Raw genomic sequence first — 17,911 nt, 5'->3', positions numbered from 1 at the left:
TCTTATTTATGCTGTCTCTTTCCCTTTAACGCCATAGGCTTTAATTTTGCTAACAAGTTTAACATGTGGTGCATTATTAAACACCTTTTCAAAGTCCATACACAGAACTTCAACCGCATTACTCTCATCAACCCTCCATTACCTCATCAAACAACTCAATCAATTCAGTTAAACACTCTTTGATTTTAACAAATCCATGATAACTTTCATTTATTAGCCCATACTTTTTTTTTATTTGTTCATGGGTTGTGGATGTTGCTGGCTAGATCAGCATTTATTGCCCATCCCTAATTGCCATTGAGAAGGTGGTGGTGAGCTGCTGCTGTGAACCGCTGCAGTACTTTTCAAAGTACTAATTAATTTTGTTCCTGATTAATGTCTCAAAGTTTCTCCATCACTGATGTTGGGCTGACTGACTTGAAATTGCAGTGTTTATATCCCTTCTGATTTTGAACTGATGTGTAATATTGACAACCCTCCAGTGCTCTAGCAACAACCTCATATCTAAAGAGGATCAGAAGATTGTGGCCAGATTCTCTACAATTTCCACCCTTATTTGTCTCAGTTACCTCAGATTCATCCAACCTGAACTGCGAGCCTTTTTTACTTTGAGGGCTGTGCACCTCTTAAATATCTCCTTATGTATTTATTTTATCCTATCCAATATCGCTAATCCCATCTTCTTTACTACTACATTGGCAGTACCATGAGCTTTAGAGAAGACAGATGCAAAGTACTCATTTAGTACCTCACCCATGTCCTCTGCCTGCACAGAAAATCTCCTTTTTGGCCCTTAATAGGCCTCATCCTTCCTTTGACTATTTATATGTTTAGAAAATATGTTTGTGCTCCATTTTGTATTAGCTGCTAATCTACTTTCATACACTCTTTGTCCTACTTATTCCCTTTTTTTGATCTCCTTTGTATTTTCTGTAATCAGCTTGACTCTCTACTGTATTGTGTACCTTACTTTTGTTATAACCCTGCTTATTAAACAAATAAGAATTTGTTTTATTAAATGTATCCTGCAAAAATATCAAATAAAATACTGTGATTCTGGCATATCCTTCAAACTATCTGGAAGATGCTGAAAATGAAGGCCTTTAAATATTATTTTATTTGTTCGTTACAGCACTGTAAGAATGTTAGCATGGATGATATTTTGGCTCAATCTGTTGAAATTGTTTAGCGGACGTGCTGACTTGAAGATAGGTGCTTCCTTCAGGAAAAGTGCAGTCACCAAACAGCATTTGCAATTTACCTTACTTGGTTGAACAGAATCTAAGGTGGAAGCTTGGAAGCAGGCCTGGCACAGAATGTTTTTGATCTGGTGAAATCAGAAAAGGGTTAAAATTCTCTCCCCCAGTTTAAGCCATTTTCCATATTTACAAGATAAAAGCAAAATACTGCGGATGCTGGAAATCTAGAACAAAAACAAAAATACCTGGAAAAACTCAGCAGGTCTGACAGCATCTACGGAGATGGGATACAGTTGACATTTCGAGTCCGTATGACCCTTCATCAGAACTAAGACATATAGAAATGAGATGAAATATAAGCTGGTAGAAGGGGGTGGGACAGGAGAGCTCGATAGGGGGCCAGTGATAGGTGGAGAGAGGTGTGATGGAATACTCCCCTTACCTGGATGAATGCAGCTCCAACAGTACTCAAGAAGCTTGACACTGCTTGATTGGCACCCCTTCCACAAACATTCACTTACTCCACCCACTGACTCACAGTGACAGCAGTGTGTCCCACCTACAAGTTGCACTGCAGAAGCGCACCAAGGCTCCTTAGACAGCACCTTCCAAACCCATGACCACTACCATCTCGAAGGACAAGGGCAGTAGATACATGGGAACACCACCACCTGGAAGTTCCCCTCCAAGCCACTTACCATCCTGACTTGGAAATATATCACTGTTCCTTCACTGTCAGGTCAAAATCCTGGAACTCCCTCCCTAACAGCACTGTGGGTGTACCTGCGCCACGTGGACTGCAGCAGTTCAAGATTGCAGCTTTCACCAACACGTTCTCAAGGGCAAATAGGAATGGGCAATAAATGCTGGCCTAGCCAGCGAAGCCCACATCCCTTGAATGAATTAAAAAAAAGAATTAGAACTTGATGTTAAGAGTTGTAGTCTCAGAGCTGCAATTTGCATTGTGCTGTGCAAGAGGCTAGAGATTGAATAACTTTGGATTATATAGAAAATGTTCTGATTGCGTAGATATCTATTCATTTATTTAAAAAATGTAAGTTTCACATCGATCTGTGCTTTTGTTAGCAGTAATAGTACAAGAGGGCAAGGACAATGATTCTTTTGTTGACGCAAGTAATACACTCACTGGACGATGATTTACATCTGCACTCTGCACTCCAACATAAACTCTACTGCAGCCAGTGAACCTGCCATAATTTTTTTTGCAGATCTGGGTTCCTCGATTAGTGCAGTCTTTTCTGGCAGCACTGGCAGATGTAAAACTATACTCTATGGTGAAAAAACAGGAGAGCGCAGAAATTGCAAAATGGGTGGTAAGTAGATTTCTTGCTCTATCTATTCATATTTATTTTCTTTTCATTGCGGGATGGAAATTTTTCCCAAGGTGTTTGACTCTGCCTCAAGTCTTTCTCAACTTGAAGGTGAGATTGAAAACCGAGTGATGTATGTGGAAGAATTTTTATGCAATAGGCTCTGAAGGTATGAGGCAGTATCAATAGTATTCAACACACCAATAGACATTATAATGTGACAAATTATTGCGACAAAAGTGAACGGGATCATTCTGTGCGTGAAGCTTATATGCTATGCCTATTAAAGAACTTATTACCAAGCTAAATCATGCACAAAAATATATAAGATATTGAGAAGGAGCAATACAAGTTAAAGCAATTAGGTAAAAGGAGCTTATACTTTTCAAATATAAAAATAAATCCATTCCATAAAGAAAATGTTTGTTTTGTTAGCACTATTTTCTACAATCTCCAAATCTACAATGTTTCAAAAACTGATCTTCAAGTCCAGGTCCACAACTGTTGGCCCACTCTAATTTGTCTATTCCCTAAGCATTAGCTTGTAAGCAAGACCTGAAAGGCTGAATTTTAGAGAGGTTGAACTTTTTTTTGTATAAGGAGATTGCAATCTAGATATCTAAAAAGTTCTCTAGTACACAGGATTAATACTGTCACAGATTGTGTTTGTTGAAATGGACTGTGAAATCTAAAGGTTGATAAAATACATTGACACCAAATACCTTGGATTCCGCAGTCCACGATGTGGTCAGGGCAATCCTTCCATTGTATCATTTTGTAAATTTCACGATTGTGCAGATACATGTGTCAGATGCATGGTTGACAACATCTAATGACAGTAAATGGGCATTACTAAGATGTGCATTCAAAGCTCCAAACCTGAAATTAGAGGGTTAGCTGCTCTTAACTGTTTCAGAACTAAATATTTTGTGTATTTAGAAAATAATTTTATGTAAACTTAATAAGCATCCAAAGAATTTAAAGTTTCAAGACTTGTACTATAAAAGGACTTTTTTTTTTAATTCTCTTTCAGTATTTTTCCCAACTGTGTTCCTGGTTCACCTGGTATTGCAGTACCCGGACAATTACGAATAGTATGGAAGCTGTTTTAACCAGCTTTACACTTTATTACTACCCTTTTCAGGGTACAAAGACTGGGAGTAGGTCAGGAAAATGTTTGCATATTCTAAACCTTTTTAAAATTATATTGTATAATTTACAATAGTATGTTAATGTCAAGAAGATATAATAATTTTCATAATGTTATTGGAATTTATTGTAAAATAGAGTAATAGTGCTGTCTGTGTGTGTGTGTGTGTGTGTGTGTGTGTGTGTGCGGGGTTGGAGGGGGGGACTTAATTGAATTGACGCATCAGAAGATAAGCCAGGTTTGAAATGTTACATAGGTAAACATGGGGGAAGTTTTAGAATGTGAGGTGTGAAGGGAACATTTGCATTTTTAAGTAAACCAGACTAGCTTGAATTCAAAAGAGGGGGTGAAATGTTCCTCCTAGCCAGAAGAAGTTAAAAAATAGTGTGTTTATTTTTCCCAAATATTACTGATAAAATTGGTACTACAATAGATTTTTATTATTAGAAAGGTAAAGTCCAAAGACATAGTGAAACAATGGGAATTTGCATTCAAAAGGAAAATATGTATAAAGGAGAGAAGGCTGTGTGTAAGGGCAGACATTCTAAGATCTAACACAAGTGTGAAAAGCCGCCAGCATCTAAGCCTCAAGCTGCTGTCTACAAGAACCGAGGCTGAGAAAAACTCACTTTTAATTTGACTGTTCGGGGTATTGTGTGTTACTTTGACTGAGTCTTTTAAAATTTGCATTTCACTGTTACCTTAACGGAGGTGTAACTGGGGGTTAGATTAATTAGGGGATTTAGAAGTTATCATAGTAGTAATTTGTAGATCTATGTATGTGCTTAAAATCATTTCTTCTATTAATAAAGGTTTAATTTAGTTTTGTAAGAAACCTATATGACTTGGTGGCCGCCTTTTACTGAATTCAAAGCCCACATCTCGAAATAAGTACAAATTTCAAATAGTTGCGGCAGCGTCTTCAAGTTTCCCACTGGGATTTGGACAGCTTGGCATTTACCATCCGTCATAACAGTTAATGTGACAAGATGTAAGTTTTGTGCTCTTAACTTCCCATGCAGAGTAATCTGATTTCAGCTCTACTCATATGGCAAGCTATTTGACAGAGTGTTTTTTCATAGTGAAAATAGGAAGCAGATTCACTTCCTAACTTTATAGTGTGCCATCGTCCACTGCTATTAAATATCACCTGCATGCTCTTTCCTCAAAGGCAAGTTTTGTGGACAGGAGGGAGTGAAGAAATGATAGAAGATTTGAAAGAAAGACTTCAGTTTAAAAGAAAAGCACAAACATTGAGGAATTGCGCTGATGTAATTCTGTCTAATTTAGCCTCCTCAAGAAGATCCCCGCTTCCTGGCATTGTAGTTTCTATTATCAAGAGATTTTGCCTTATTGGGGTTGGAGGCCATAGAGTTCATGTTTTTTCTCCCAGTAAGGTTTTACTAGTAATTATTCCCCTGCTCTGGAGAAAATATAAGTCCCTTGAAAAATTGGTCTTTTGGTTCCTATTTTTTTGAATCACTATATTCTTTGTAGAATGATAGATGTCAGAGTTGTTTGTGGTTCTTAGTAGATAAAACTTATTCATAATTGATGTTATGGATAATTGATGTCCATTGTAGTTCCTTAAAAGTTTGTTTTTAAGTTTCCCCACTATTTAAAGATTGTAGCAGATTACTTGCTAGTTCAGTAGATTTTTCTTTGCAGAATGCAGACTTCTCTCTGCTCAAATATCTTCATTTCCCCATCATCCTGCAGATAGAGGAGAAGAAGAAGGGGGGAGAGAGAGAGATACATTAATGTAGTCTATTATTTCTGCCAACCTGTTGTCCCTAAAATAGAAGGGAAGGCTGCGGAAATTGGGAAAGATGGGGGGAAGATAATGTGAAATTGGAAATGTCACTGATGGGTAGAGCTTACCTATGAGAATCTGACACCTAGAAACTATCACTTTTACAGGGAAACTGGCAAAAAAATGGGGTAAGTTTGCAGAAGTGCTGTTTATTTTTGTGATAATATTTAAGGGCAGTTGTTACCAGATCTGATTGTGTCTGTTTTTATTTTTTCCCATTTGCAGTTCGAAATATCTGGCTCTGACTGCTTTTGCAGTTGTTGTGCGCCCCACCGCTGTCATTCTTTGGCTGCCTCTGCTATTTTTTCATTTCTGGCAGGAACTGAAGAAACTGGATCTACTCTTGTACAAATGTCTACCAGTTGGGTATGTACAAGAGGGGAGAAGAGTTTTCCCCAAATCAGTCCAGACACATATAACTTTAGAAAAAGCAATTTAATAGCCAATTTTATATTTTTTGCCGTTGAATGCTATTCGCAATCAGCAACTAAATTCAGTGTAGATGCTTCGTATTTGCATTTCATGTCAGGATCAGAGTTTGCACTGGAACAGAAAGGGGCAGAAATGAAAACACTATCTAAATTATTAGTTTTAAAATTTTAAATGTGGGAGCAGCATGGCTCTGACCTAGATAAATATTAATAATAAAGCAGTACAATGCCTCCTATGATCCAGAGATCAACTCACAAGCATTATTGCTGGCATGGGTAATATCCACACCATCCAATGTTGGTGGTTCAGTACTACTGACAACCTGCCTGAAATTAATGGGGTGCAACCCAGAAATGCAAGATGGTTATTCTGTCTGCTCTTGGAAAGTAGGTGAATTGGAGGGGATGAGGCAGGAATATGGTATTAACAGGAACAGCAAACAGTTCCTCACCAGTATTTAAAATCAAGTTTGTTTCATGTTCATCTTGAGAGCTAGAACTCTTGCCTGAACACCTGGGGACTTGGCTTCCAGCTAACCCTGACATTGGCAAGAATTTCATTTTGGACTTGATGAAAATTGTTGACTGCACAAATATGCTTAGGATTACAGCTCCCACCATCCACGTGGATTGCCTCAAGTACATTTTGAGAGAATCTAGGCCAGTTATGCATTTGACTCATCCTAAGCGGCTAACTTGATTCCTGAAGGATTTTTTTTTTACAGAGGTAGTGGTTAACTTTGCTGTAATTTCCATGCACAAAACAGAGAGAATCCTCATTGCAGGTTCCTAGAAAGGAGTCCCGAAGGCTTCTTAGCTGGGACAGAAAATTGTATCCAACATGCGGTAGCAGAAATGATAGAATATATGAATTAGGAGCAGGAGTAGGCCACTTGGACCCTCAAGCCTGAGGGGCCAAGTTTTTGGACTTTTCCGACTTTCCAACATTTTGAGGTGGAGATAGATGCAAAAGAAAGGCTGTTTCCATTGCATATTGTATGCCATTCTTCCTTGGTGAGCAACTGCTACCAGTCTTCCAACATTATTCTTTTGCACAGTTCTCAGCAGTTGGTTACAGTAGTTGTTCAAGTGACTCTTTCCTTCCTTGCGGCACAGCTGAGACCATGAACAAGTTGAGTGGAGGAAATCAGGGTGAAACTGTATCCTACTCCTGTGGCTGTATGTTGGTGTGCTAGTTATTTTTATAAACATATAAACATAAAAGTGACGATTCTATTTATTTTATAGATGCTTAACACTAGGGATTTCTCTGATTATTGACCGAATATTTTACGGTGAGGTAGGATGCTTTTTCATACATTTAACCTTTCGAAAACTTGTTGAGCTGTGTAATACACTATTGTTGTGTGGCCAGCATGTGATAAAGCCAGGGCCTAGCCTACTTTGGAGAAAATTGTAATGCACTGAGGCATCTTATTTTTAACAGATCCTGGTGCCTGTTATTTTCAGCATTGTAGATTTAATTATTTTTGCTTAGTTCTAAAAACAAAATCGTTAATTGTGAAATGCTAACTGTTCAGTTGTGTATCTGTGTAAAATGGTGATTTTGTAGCACTCATTTCTTTTTCTAGAGTCTGTACATCTTAAAAAATCAGTGATACTCTTTTGGATTCAGAAACATCATATAGTACTTCATTTTGAAGAAAAACATTCCAGGACAGGGCTACCCAAGATATTTGCCTTTCATTTTCCCTGTTGGTAATATTCATGCTGTTATCGTGTTCCATTTACAACCCCATGATATGTTGCAAATTTATATTTTGTTCCTGTCTATCTTTGTTTTTTTCACCCTTTTAGTGGGTTATGGTTCAATGGAATTTCCTCAGATTTAACGTGATTCAGAACATGGGATCATTCTACGGCTCACACTCATGGCACTGGTACTTCACACAGGGATTTCCTGTTATTATGGGAACTCATTTTCCCTTCTTCATTCATGGATGCCTGTTGGTGCCTAAGAAGTACAGCGTTTTGCTAATCGCAGTGATATGGACCCTCATGGTGTATAGGTGTGTACCACTCAGTTTGGGGCTTTTTGTGTAGAGGATAATAGCTATCTTGGATTGAAGACAGGACAGGAATCCTAACAGGACAGGAGTCATAATCATTCCAGCTCAAATTTACAGATATTGAAGTTTTGAGTTAAGATTCAACCTTGTAATTCATTACCTGCTCTCTTTTGTTCCTGCAACCACTTTCAATGGAGCTGCTGCTTTTGTAAAATATAAAAATGTAACAGCAGCAGTACAATATGATCTCCAGAAGAAGATATTAAAGGTGCCTGTCCTTAATGCATGTTAATCAGAATTCATTTTCAGTTAAATTCTTTGTCCAGTTCAATAATTTGTGTCGCTAAAGCTACAAAGTCACACAAATAGGCACTCACAAGTTATGCAAAAAATATATTTTTATCCTGTTATTTAAAGATATACCATTTAGTGTGGTGCTGTAAACTAAGGTGTAAATCTCTTCTCACTGATTTAAAGTTTTCCCTTTTCTTCTCCCTCCATCTTAATTTGAATGGTGTTTCCTGATCTGAGAATAAGTGGAAGCAAGGTGTGGCTGCACTAAACCATAGATGCTTACAGCACTGAAAAACTGAAGACAAGATTACTAGCTTAATCATGGATTTGCAAACTATTTGATCCAAATTGTCTGTTCCAGGTTTTTGCCAGAGCAATCCTGACTCATCTTACTCTATTTGCTGTCTTCTCATAACCTTTGTATCCTCTTCCATTTAGATACTTATCTGCTTTTCTCTTGATACCTGCTCTGTTCACAATGTAGACTAATTTGGTGTTTTGGGACTAATGCAGAAATATAGAATTAAGAGAAATGTTGGTACAAGCTGAGGGGTTATAGTAAATACTTTCCACAGTTCCTTCACTTTTTTCATCAGTACCACCCCATGAGCTGTCTTACAGTCAGAAGTTATTGTCTATAGTAGAAAAATATGAAAATTTGATGATTTGGATAGTGTCTGCACTTGGTATTAGCAAAAGTCCAATTGGATGTCATGACTCGGGTTGTGCTGGAGCCATATATTGGGCACTGGGTGACTGAATTGACATACCAAGACATAGTTATAATAGATAACCTATTGTAGTGAATGATCATTCCATGAGAGCAGGCACACAAGTGGTTCTCTTCTCAGGCACTGGATGGTGCATGATTGGTTGATTACCTCTTTCCCTTTGGTCACTGCCTCACTAAATCTGGATATTGTAGAGAACATGACAGTTTTGGATGGCACAATGTCCTGAAGCACTGACTTGCAGCATTGCCAGGTTTGTGCACATGCAAATGACTTTCAAATATCACCCCTTGAATACCTGTGTTTTAAAAATATATATATTCTTTATTCCAGTTTCTTAAGCCACAAGGAATTCAGATTTATTTATCCAGTAATGCCTCTTTGCATGGTGTTTTGTGGTAAGCATCTACTTCATAATTCTACCTAAAGATTTGTGTAACTGATAGTTTAGAATTTAAAAGAAAATATCTTGAATTGATAAGCTTTCGCAGAATCACAGAATCACACAGTGCAGAAGAGGCCCTTCGGCCCATCAAGTCTGCACCGACACGTGAGAAACACCTGACCTACCTACCTAATCCCATTTACCAGCACTTGGCCCATAGCCTTGAATGTTATGATGTTCCAAGTGCTCATCCAGGTACTTTTTAAGGAATGTGAGGCAACCCGCCTCCGCCACCCTCCCAGGCGGTGCATTCCAGACCGTCACCACCCTCTGGGTAAAAAAGCTTTTCCTCACATCCCCCCGAAACCTCTTGCCCCTCACCTTAAACTTATGTCCCCTCGTGACTGACCCTTCAACTAAGGGAAACAGTTGCTCCCTATCCACCCTGTACATGTCCCTCATAATCTTGTACACCTCGATCAGGTCGCCCCTCAGTCTTCTCTGCTCTAACGAAAACAACCCAAGTCTATCCAACCTTTCTTCATAACTTAAATGTTTCATCCCAGGCAACATCCTGGTGAATCTCCTCTGCACCCCCTCCAGTGCAATCACACCCTTCCTATAATGTGGCGGCCAGAACTGCACACAGTAAACCAGCTGTGGCCTCACCAAGGTTCTATACAACTCCAACATGACCTTCCTACTTTTGTAATCTATGCCTCGATTGATAAAGGCAAGTGTCCCATATGCCTCTTTCACCACCCCACTAACATGCCCCTCTGCCTTCAGAGATCTATGAACACACACACATGCCAAGGTCCCTTTGTTCCTCAGAACTTCCTAGTGCCATGCCATTGATTGAATACTTCCTTGTCAAATTACTCCTTCCAAAGTGTATCACCTCACACTTTTCAGGGTTAAATTCCATCTGCCACTTATCTGCCCATTTGACCGTCCCGTCTATATCTTCCTGTAGCCCAAGACACTCAACCTCACTATTAACCACCCGGCCAATCTTTGTGTCATCCGCAAACTTACTAATCCTACTCCCCACATAGTCATCTATGTTATTTATATAAATGACAAATAATAGGGGACTGTGCACAGATCCCTGTGGCACGCTAGTGGACACTGGCTTCCAGTCACTAAAGCATCCTTCTGTCATCACCCTCTGTTTCCTCCAACTAAGCCAATTTTGAATCCACCTTATCAAATTACCGTGTATCCCATGTGCATTTGCCTTCTTTATAAGTCTCCCAAGTGGGACCTTGTCAAAGGCTTTGCTGAAATCCATATAGACTACATCAACTGCACTATCCTCATCTACACACCTGGTCACCTCCTCAAAAAATTCAAATTTGTTAGGCATGACCTCCCAAAGCCATGCTGACTACCCCTGATCAAAGCTTGCCTCTCCAAGTGGGGATAGATTCTCATCTTCAGAATTTTCTCCAATAGTTTCCCTACCACTGTCCTGAGACTCACTGGCCTGTAGTTCCCTGGCTTATCTCTACAATCCTTCTTAAATAGCAGAACCACATTAGCTGTTCTCCAGTCCTCTGGCACCTCCCCCGTGGCCAGAGAGGAATTAAGAAATTGGGTCAGAGCCCCTGCGATCTCCTCCCTTGCCTCCCTCAGCAGTCTGGGACACAAATCATCCGGACCTGGAGATGTGTCCACTTTTAAGCCTGCCAAAACCTCCAATACCTTGTCACTCCCTATATCAATTTGCTTAAGAACCTTGCAGTCTCTCTCCACACGTAATATTTCACTATGAAAAATGTCGAATGTATGAACATTTTTAAGGTTTTTAAAAGGAGAAATGCCTTTCTGTGTAAAATGTTTCAAAAGATATATCTCTTTGACTTCAGCCTGTTTACTTCCAGAGGCAGTTTGATCGGAGGTATTTTTCATAGCTGTCCCCTGTTATAACTTTATAAATGCAACAGTGCTATATATTGTTTTGTATTATAACTTTATAACTCTGGGATTGTTGAAACACTTTTAAATTATGCAATTTGTGATGAAGTTTGAGTGCAAATCTTTTAAAATGCCTACTCTGTATAAATGTATGCACTTAACTGGAATAAATAGTAGAAATTATTTACTTGACCATTATATTATTTACTGCTGTTTTATGTACAGAAAATATTACGGGCTTTAGATTTCATTATATTTGTATTTACTTAAGAAAAATTGTGCAATAAAATCCTGGTTTGATTCTCTTTTCTGAATAGGCTACTCATTGGCTAATTTGAAAGCATGGAAGAAGCCGGCAGTCTGTTTCCTGTTGTTTTCTAATATGTGCCTAGTTCTATATACTGGATTAATTCACCAACGTGGAACATTGGATGTAATGCAGCACATTCAACAGCTCTGTACGAACACACTGTCAGAGGGAGAAGAGCCCTCTTTGCTCTTCCTGATGCCTTGTCATTCAACACCATTTTACAGGCATGTTAAGAATTTTGCAAAAACAGCTAATGTAGAAAGTGAGAGACTGTAGTCTTATGGGGTTTTAAAGCCCTTACATTTGTGTAAAAAACCTTCGCAATATTGGATGCTAGTACAAGTAACCGGGGTGGGGATGGGTCAAAGGCCTGGTGGCAAAGGAGGTCCAAGGTCTTGTGGGGGGAGGAGAGTCGGGGAGGGGTTGTGGTGTCCAATCATAAGTGTTCTTCAGGCAGGTGCTTTGGATCCAGGAAGAAAATGTACTCCCCTGCTGGATCCTCCAAATCCTTACCTGGATGTAACTGCCAGTTTCCCCAAAGCTCAGTGAAACCCAGCTGACCATAGTTAAAAATTGCAAAGCTGAATCAGAATGAGGCTTGAGGCTTTATCACCATAATTAAAGTACCAACCAGTCTCTTTGGAGCAGATTGGCTATCCACCTATCTTTTGGTCCCATTCAAAGCCGGAGTTGGGTGGGTTGGAGGTGGGTTTTGGTTGGGAATCTGAAATTTAAGACTTTAAACCACCACCCAACCCAAAATTCTTAGGCTAAAATTCTGCTCACTACCTTTTGGATGTGACATTAAACTGAGACCCTGTCTGTGCTCTTAAGCTGAATTACTGTTCAGAAAAGAGCAGGAGTGTTCTTTTGTTCTGTCCAATATTTAACCATCAAACCGACATTTCACTGCTGTTTGAGGGACTATGCTATATGCAAGTTAACTGCTGTATTTCCCTGCATCGCAACAGCGATCATACTTCATTAGCTGTGAAGTTCTTTATGTCTTGAGATACTATACAAATACAAGTTATCTCATTCTTTTAATTCTGTATTAGAAAACTGAATGGATGCATTGTCAGGTCCTTGGCCATTAACCTAATTGGCCTGTAATTTGTATGTAACCAGTGATTTTGCTGTTTGATGGAGAGGCGCTCAGTGCCAATGTTTGTGTACATTAGAGACACTATTCTTCCTTATCCGCAACAATGTCATTCCCAGCGGAGAAAGTGGTAAACTGAGTGGACTTGATCTAGTCTTTAGAAGGTGTTCAATAAAGCCCAAAGTAGCTCATCGCTAACCTAGGTTGTTAACAATATTGGAATATTTGACCAGAGGAAAGAAAATGAAGAGGTCATTAGGTCTACTAGAAATGCAATCCAGTAAGTTAATTGTAAATTGGAGGGGTAACAGTCAAGGAAATGGTGACAAGTTCACTATAAGTGAAATCCCTTCCGATGCAACAGCATCCTCCCAAAGTGACATTATCAAAGAAAGACCATCACATTTCAAAGAGAAAGTGCAGACCTCCTATTCACAAATATCTGGTCTCACCTGAAGCTTTGTAATCTTGATAAACAAAACCCTAATGTGAACTACTTTATTATTTTCTCATTTCTGGATATGGAAAGAAAATTGCAAGATGCTTACCAGAGTATTGGCTGAGACATGAGAGTAGCTCTCCAGCCTATTCTTACAGCTGGAAGTCACTTGATTTGAGGAGATTAAAAAAAGCAGGCAAGGAGAAAATAATGAATTAAAATTGTTATTCTCAGAAATCGTGTGGTGCATGAACGGTTGCCTGTATCACTTAATTATTTCTCATTTCTCCACAGCCACGTTCATTGCCCAATAAAAATGCACTTTCTGGAATGTCCTCCAGATCTGACTGGAAATAATAGTTATGTTGATGAAGCTGAAATGTTTTTCAAGGAACCACTGAAGTGGCTGAACATAAGATTTTCTGGTCAAGCCTCCCTTCCTACTCACCTAGTATTTTACAATGTAATGGAACAGGTATGTATGTACATAAATATTTTATTATTGGTTCCATTATGAAAAACATATGATATCATAGTGGTTGCAATACCAGGCTAGTAATCTGGAGGCCTAGACGAATGATCTAGAAACATAAACTCAAATGCCACCAGGGCAGCTGGCGAATTTTAATTCAATTCATTAAATAAATCTGGAATTAAAAGCTAATATCAGTAATGGTAGCCATGAAACTGGTGGATTGTCATAAAAAAAGTCTGGTTTCACTGTTGCCCTTTAGGGAAGGAAATCCACTGTCCTCACCCAGTCTGGCCTTCATGTGATTCCAGACCCACAGCAATGTGGTTGACTCTTAATTGCCCTCTGAAATGGCCTAGCAAGCCACTCAGATGTATCAAACCGCTGTGCAAAACGATAATAAGAATAAAACCAACCAGACTACCTGACATCAATCTGCACACCAGGCACGACAAAGACACACCTTGACCAGTCAAGACTGAAACGTCCTCCTCACTAATATCTGGGGGCTATTGCCAAAATCGAAAGAGTTGCCCCAAAGACAGATGTAGCAAAGACTGCCATGCCAGAGTGAGGCTTTTCCTGAGCCACACCAGGCAATGCTTAATACAGAGTTGACTACCATGGTGCAAACCATCGTCTTATGAAATGGAAGGCTGCCACAAATTCCCCACAGATTAGTTAAGCAACATAGTCATAGTCACAAAACAATACCTTTCAGCCAGCCTCCCAGAATCCTTAGGTAAACGCAAAATACTGCGGATGCTGGGAGTCTGAAAGAAAAAGAAAATAGCTGCAAAAACTCAATAGGTCTGACAGCATCTCATCTTCCGATTAGGCACTTTACAGCCTTCCGGACTTAACATTGAGTTCAACAACTTCAGATCATGAACTCTCTCCCCCTTCCTCACCCTCTTTTTGATCCCCTTTTTTCTAATAATGTGTTTTTTTTATATACATATAGTTTTCTTTTCCCACCTATTTCTATTATTATTTTTAATATTTATTTCCATCCATTGTTTTATCTCCACCTTTTAGCCTATTTCGATCCCTTCCCCCTACCCCACCCCCACTTGGGCCATCTGCCACTTGCTCATCCTGTTTTCTACCCTTAATGTCACCATTAGCACATCCTTTAGCTAATATCACCACCGTTAACACCCCTTTGACCTTTGTTTATGACATCTTTGGCAATCTCTCCTTTGCCTCCACCCAATTGCCAAGCAATGACCATCTTCAACAAGAGAATCTAACCACGTCCCCTTGATCTTCAACAACATTATCATCACTGAATCCCCCATTGGCAAGTTCCTGGGGGCTCACCATTAACCAAAAACTTGACGGGACCAGCCACATAAATCCTGTGGTTCCAAGAGCAGGTTAGAGGCTGGGTATTCTCCTGAGTGACTTATTTCCTGAGTTGTCAAAGCCCTTCCACCATCATCAAGTGTCTGGATGAGTGCCACTCCAACAATGCTCAGGAAGCTCAACATCATCCAGATCAAGTAACCCACTTAATTAGTACTGCATCCACCACTTAAATGTTCACTCTCTTGATCATCAATGCACTATAGCTGCAGGGTGTACACATACAATCACAGAATTGTTACGGTGCAGAAGGAGGCCATTTGGCTCATCATGTCTGCACCAGCTCTCTGAATGAGCACCTCACCTAGTATCATTCCCCTGCCTTCTCCCTGTAACCTGCACATTCTTCCTTTTCAGTTAATAGTCTAATTCCCTTTTGAATGCTTCAGTTGAATTTGTCTCCACCACACTAAAAGGCAGCACATTCAAAAACCTTAGCACTCATTGCGTAAAAAAGTTTCTTGATATAACTTTTGCTTCTTTTTCCAATTACTTTAAATCTCAGTCTTGATCTTTTCATGAGTGCTTCTCTCACATTGACTGTCCAGGCACCTCATGATTTTGAATGCTTCTTATCAAATCTCCCCTTAGTCTTCTTTTCTCTCAGGAAAACAGTCTTAATTTCTCCAATCTGTCTTCATAACTGAAGTTCCTCATTGCTGGAACCATTCTTATGAATCTTTTCTGCACCCTCTCCAATGCCTTCATATCCTTCCTAAGTGCAGCACCCAGAACTGGACACAATACTCTAACTGAGGCTGAACATAACCTCCTTGCCCTTGTACTCTATGCCCCTATTAATAAAGCCCAGGATACTGTATGCTTTATTAACTACCCTCTCAACCTGTCCTGCCACCTTCAATGACTTATGCACATTTACATCTAGATCCCTTTGCTCCTGCACCTCCGTTACAGTTATACCCTTTATTTCATGTGTCTCCATGTTCTTCATACCAAAATCAATCATCTCACATTTCTCTGCATTGAAATTCATCTGCCACGTGTCTGTCCATTCCAACAACTTACCTATGTCCCTTTGAAGTTCTATACTGTCCCCTTCACAGCTCATAATGCTTCCAAGCTTTGTATCTTCCAGAAATTTTGAAATTGTGCCCTGTACACCAAAGTCCGTAGGTCATTAATATATATCAGGAAAAATAAGGGTCTCAATACTAACCCCTGGGAAACTCCACTACAGACATTCCTCCAGCATGAAAAATACCCATTAACCGCTACACTCTTTCCTGTTGCTCAGTCAATTCCGTATCCATGTTGCTACTGTCCCCTTAATTCCATGAGCTTTAACTTCACTCACAAGTCTGTTGTACGGCACTATATCAAACGCCTTTTGGAAGTTGGAAACACACCACATCAACAGCATTGCCCTCATCCACCCTCTCTGTTACCTCTTCAAAAAAACTCCAGCAAACTAGTTAAACATGATTTTCCCTTAAGAAACCCATGCTGACAGGTACAAGATGCACTGCAACAATTTGCTAAGGCTTCTTCAACAGTACCTTACAAATCTGTGTTCCCTACTGCCTAGAATGACAAGAGCAGCAGACGCAGAACTCTCTGACAGCACTGCGGTTTACCTACACCATATAGACTGCAGTATTTCAAGAAGTTGGCTCATCACCATCTTCTTGAGGGCAGTTAGGGATGGGCAATAAATGCTGGCCTTACCAGTGATGCCCACATCCCATGAACAAATAAAACAGATATGTATTATTAACTGACTGAGCAATGGTTACTTGTTCCAAAATCACTGCTTGTGACTGATCTAGATACAGAATGATTATGCTTGACTATATTTTTTGTTTTGCTTTAACTTATCGGCGGCACTTCCTAATAATGGTAGTATTAGTTGTAATGTTACGGTTCAAATGTTATGCGTGTTGGGCTAATCCACCCAGCAGACTCTTTTTCAAGATTCTTTGTTTTTGGGTGCTTTTGAGTTCAGGAATGTGAAATAGATAAAAGTAACTGAATCTTGAAGACATGAAGGCTCAGTGCCCTCTTTCACAGGGTAACTGAGACTGTGGAAAATCACAGCCCCAAACTTCAAATATTTCAGCTGTCATTTTTTTTTTAAATTTAAGAATTGTAATTTTTTCTGTTCCTCCTTTGCTATTTAAATTGTGCCTTCACTGATATAATTTGACTATTGTCAAATCAGAGTGAAGCAGGTGACATTGACTGAGTGGCAATAAAAGTGACTGAGAGAGAAGATTTGTGGCACAGCCTGTTCTATCCTGTGCTTTGAACTAAAATAGGGGAGCATAGATGCAGGGAAATTGAGGAAATATATTATAAGGACGTTTTATATTTCTTAGTAAGTCTCCAAGTTAAGCTAACCAACATATTTGTTAACAGTAAATTGTAAATAGAGATTCAAATCTGCTGCTGTTTATGCATCTTCTAAACTAGAGATTTTGTCTCTTTCTCAAAGAAAATAGAGCCATTTCTGAAGACCAGAAACTATGTGAAAACTGCAACATATTTTCATACTCACGTGCCAGATGGTCGGATTGGAAGTCACATTCATCTTTATGAAAGAAAGATAATGGATGATAGATGAGGTTTTTTTTAACATTTTAAACTTGTGTGTAAATGTTTCTACTATCTGAACTATTTTTATAAATGCGTTCCTTCCCTCCGAAACCTATGTCTTGTGTGTTTCTGAAAAATTGAGTTGATGAGCATGGTATCTGTGTAACTGTTCAATGAAAGGTATTGCAGGGAAATGCCCTATAAATTGCTGAAAATGTGTTCCTGAAATGGGCTTTCAGCTGAAATATAGCCACACACCATGGAGTCAATAGTTAAAGTGAATACTGGAAAATTTAATTTATTAAAACCATGAGGATTGCTTATTGAAACAGAACATTCCTGGCCCGTGATAAAATGGTCAGTATTAGAACTGAGTTCGGGAA

At 39.3% G+C, this 17,911-nt stretch overlaps 1 protein-coding gene across 1 annotated transcript in view; it reads left to right on the top strand.

The window, feature by feature from the left end:
* Positions 1-17,639, top strand: part of pigb (phosphatidylinositol glycan anchor biosynthesis, class B) — a 29,444-nt gene extending 11,805 nt beyond the window's left edge. Inside the window, exons 4-12 of the mRNA XM_078560914.1 lie at positions 2,429-2,533; positions 3,564-3,694; positions 5,719-5,859; positions 7,173-7,224; positions 7,743-7,954; positions 9,313-9,377; positions 11,602-11,818; positions 13,430-13,610; positions 17,428-17,639. Coding sequence (XP_078417040.1) covers positions 2,429-2,533; positions 3,564-3,694; positions 5,719-5,859; positions 7,173-7,224; positions 7,743-7,954; positions 9,313-9,377; positions 11,602-11,818; positions 13,430-13,610; positions 17,428-17,556 — 1,233 coding nt within the window. The 3' untranslated portion in view covers positions 17,557-17,639. The remainder of the gene's footprint in view (positions 1-2,428; positions 2,534-3,563; positions 3,695-5,718; positions 5,860-7,172; positions 7,225-7,742; positions 7,955-9,312; positions 9,378-11,601; positions 11,819-13,429; positions 13,611-17,427) is intronic.
* The last annotated feature ends 272 nt before the right edge of the window (positions 17,640-17,911 follow it).

The sequence above is a fragment of the Cetorhinus maximus genome, chromosome 17, assembly GCF_964194155.1.
Source record: "Cetorhinus maximus chromosome 17, sCetMax3.hap1.1, whole genome shotgun sequence".
In the NCBI taxonomy this organism is placed as follows: Eukaryota; Metazoa; Chordata; class Chondrichthyes; order Lamniformes; family Cetorhinidae; genus Cetorhinus; species Cetorhinus maximus.
This window is presented reverse-complemented; position numbering and strand designations above follow the sequence as displayed.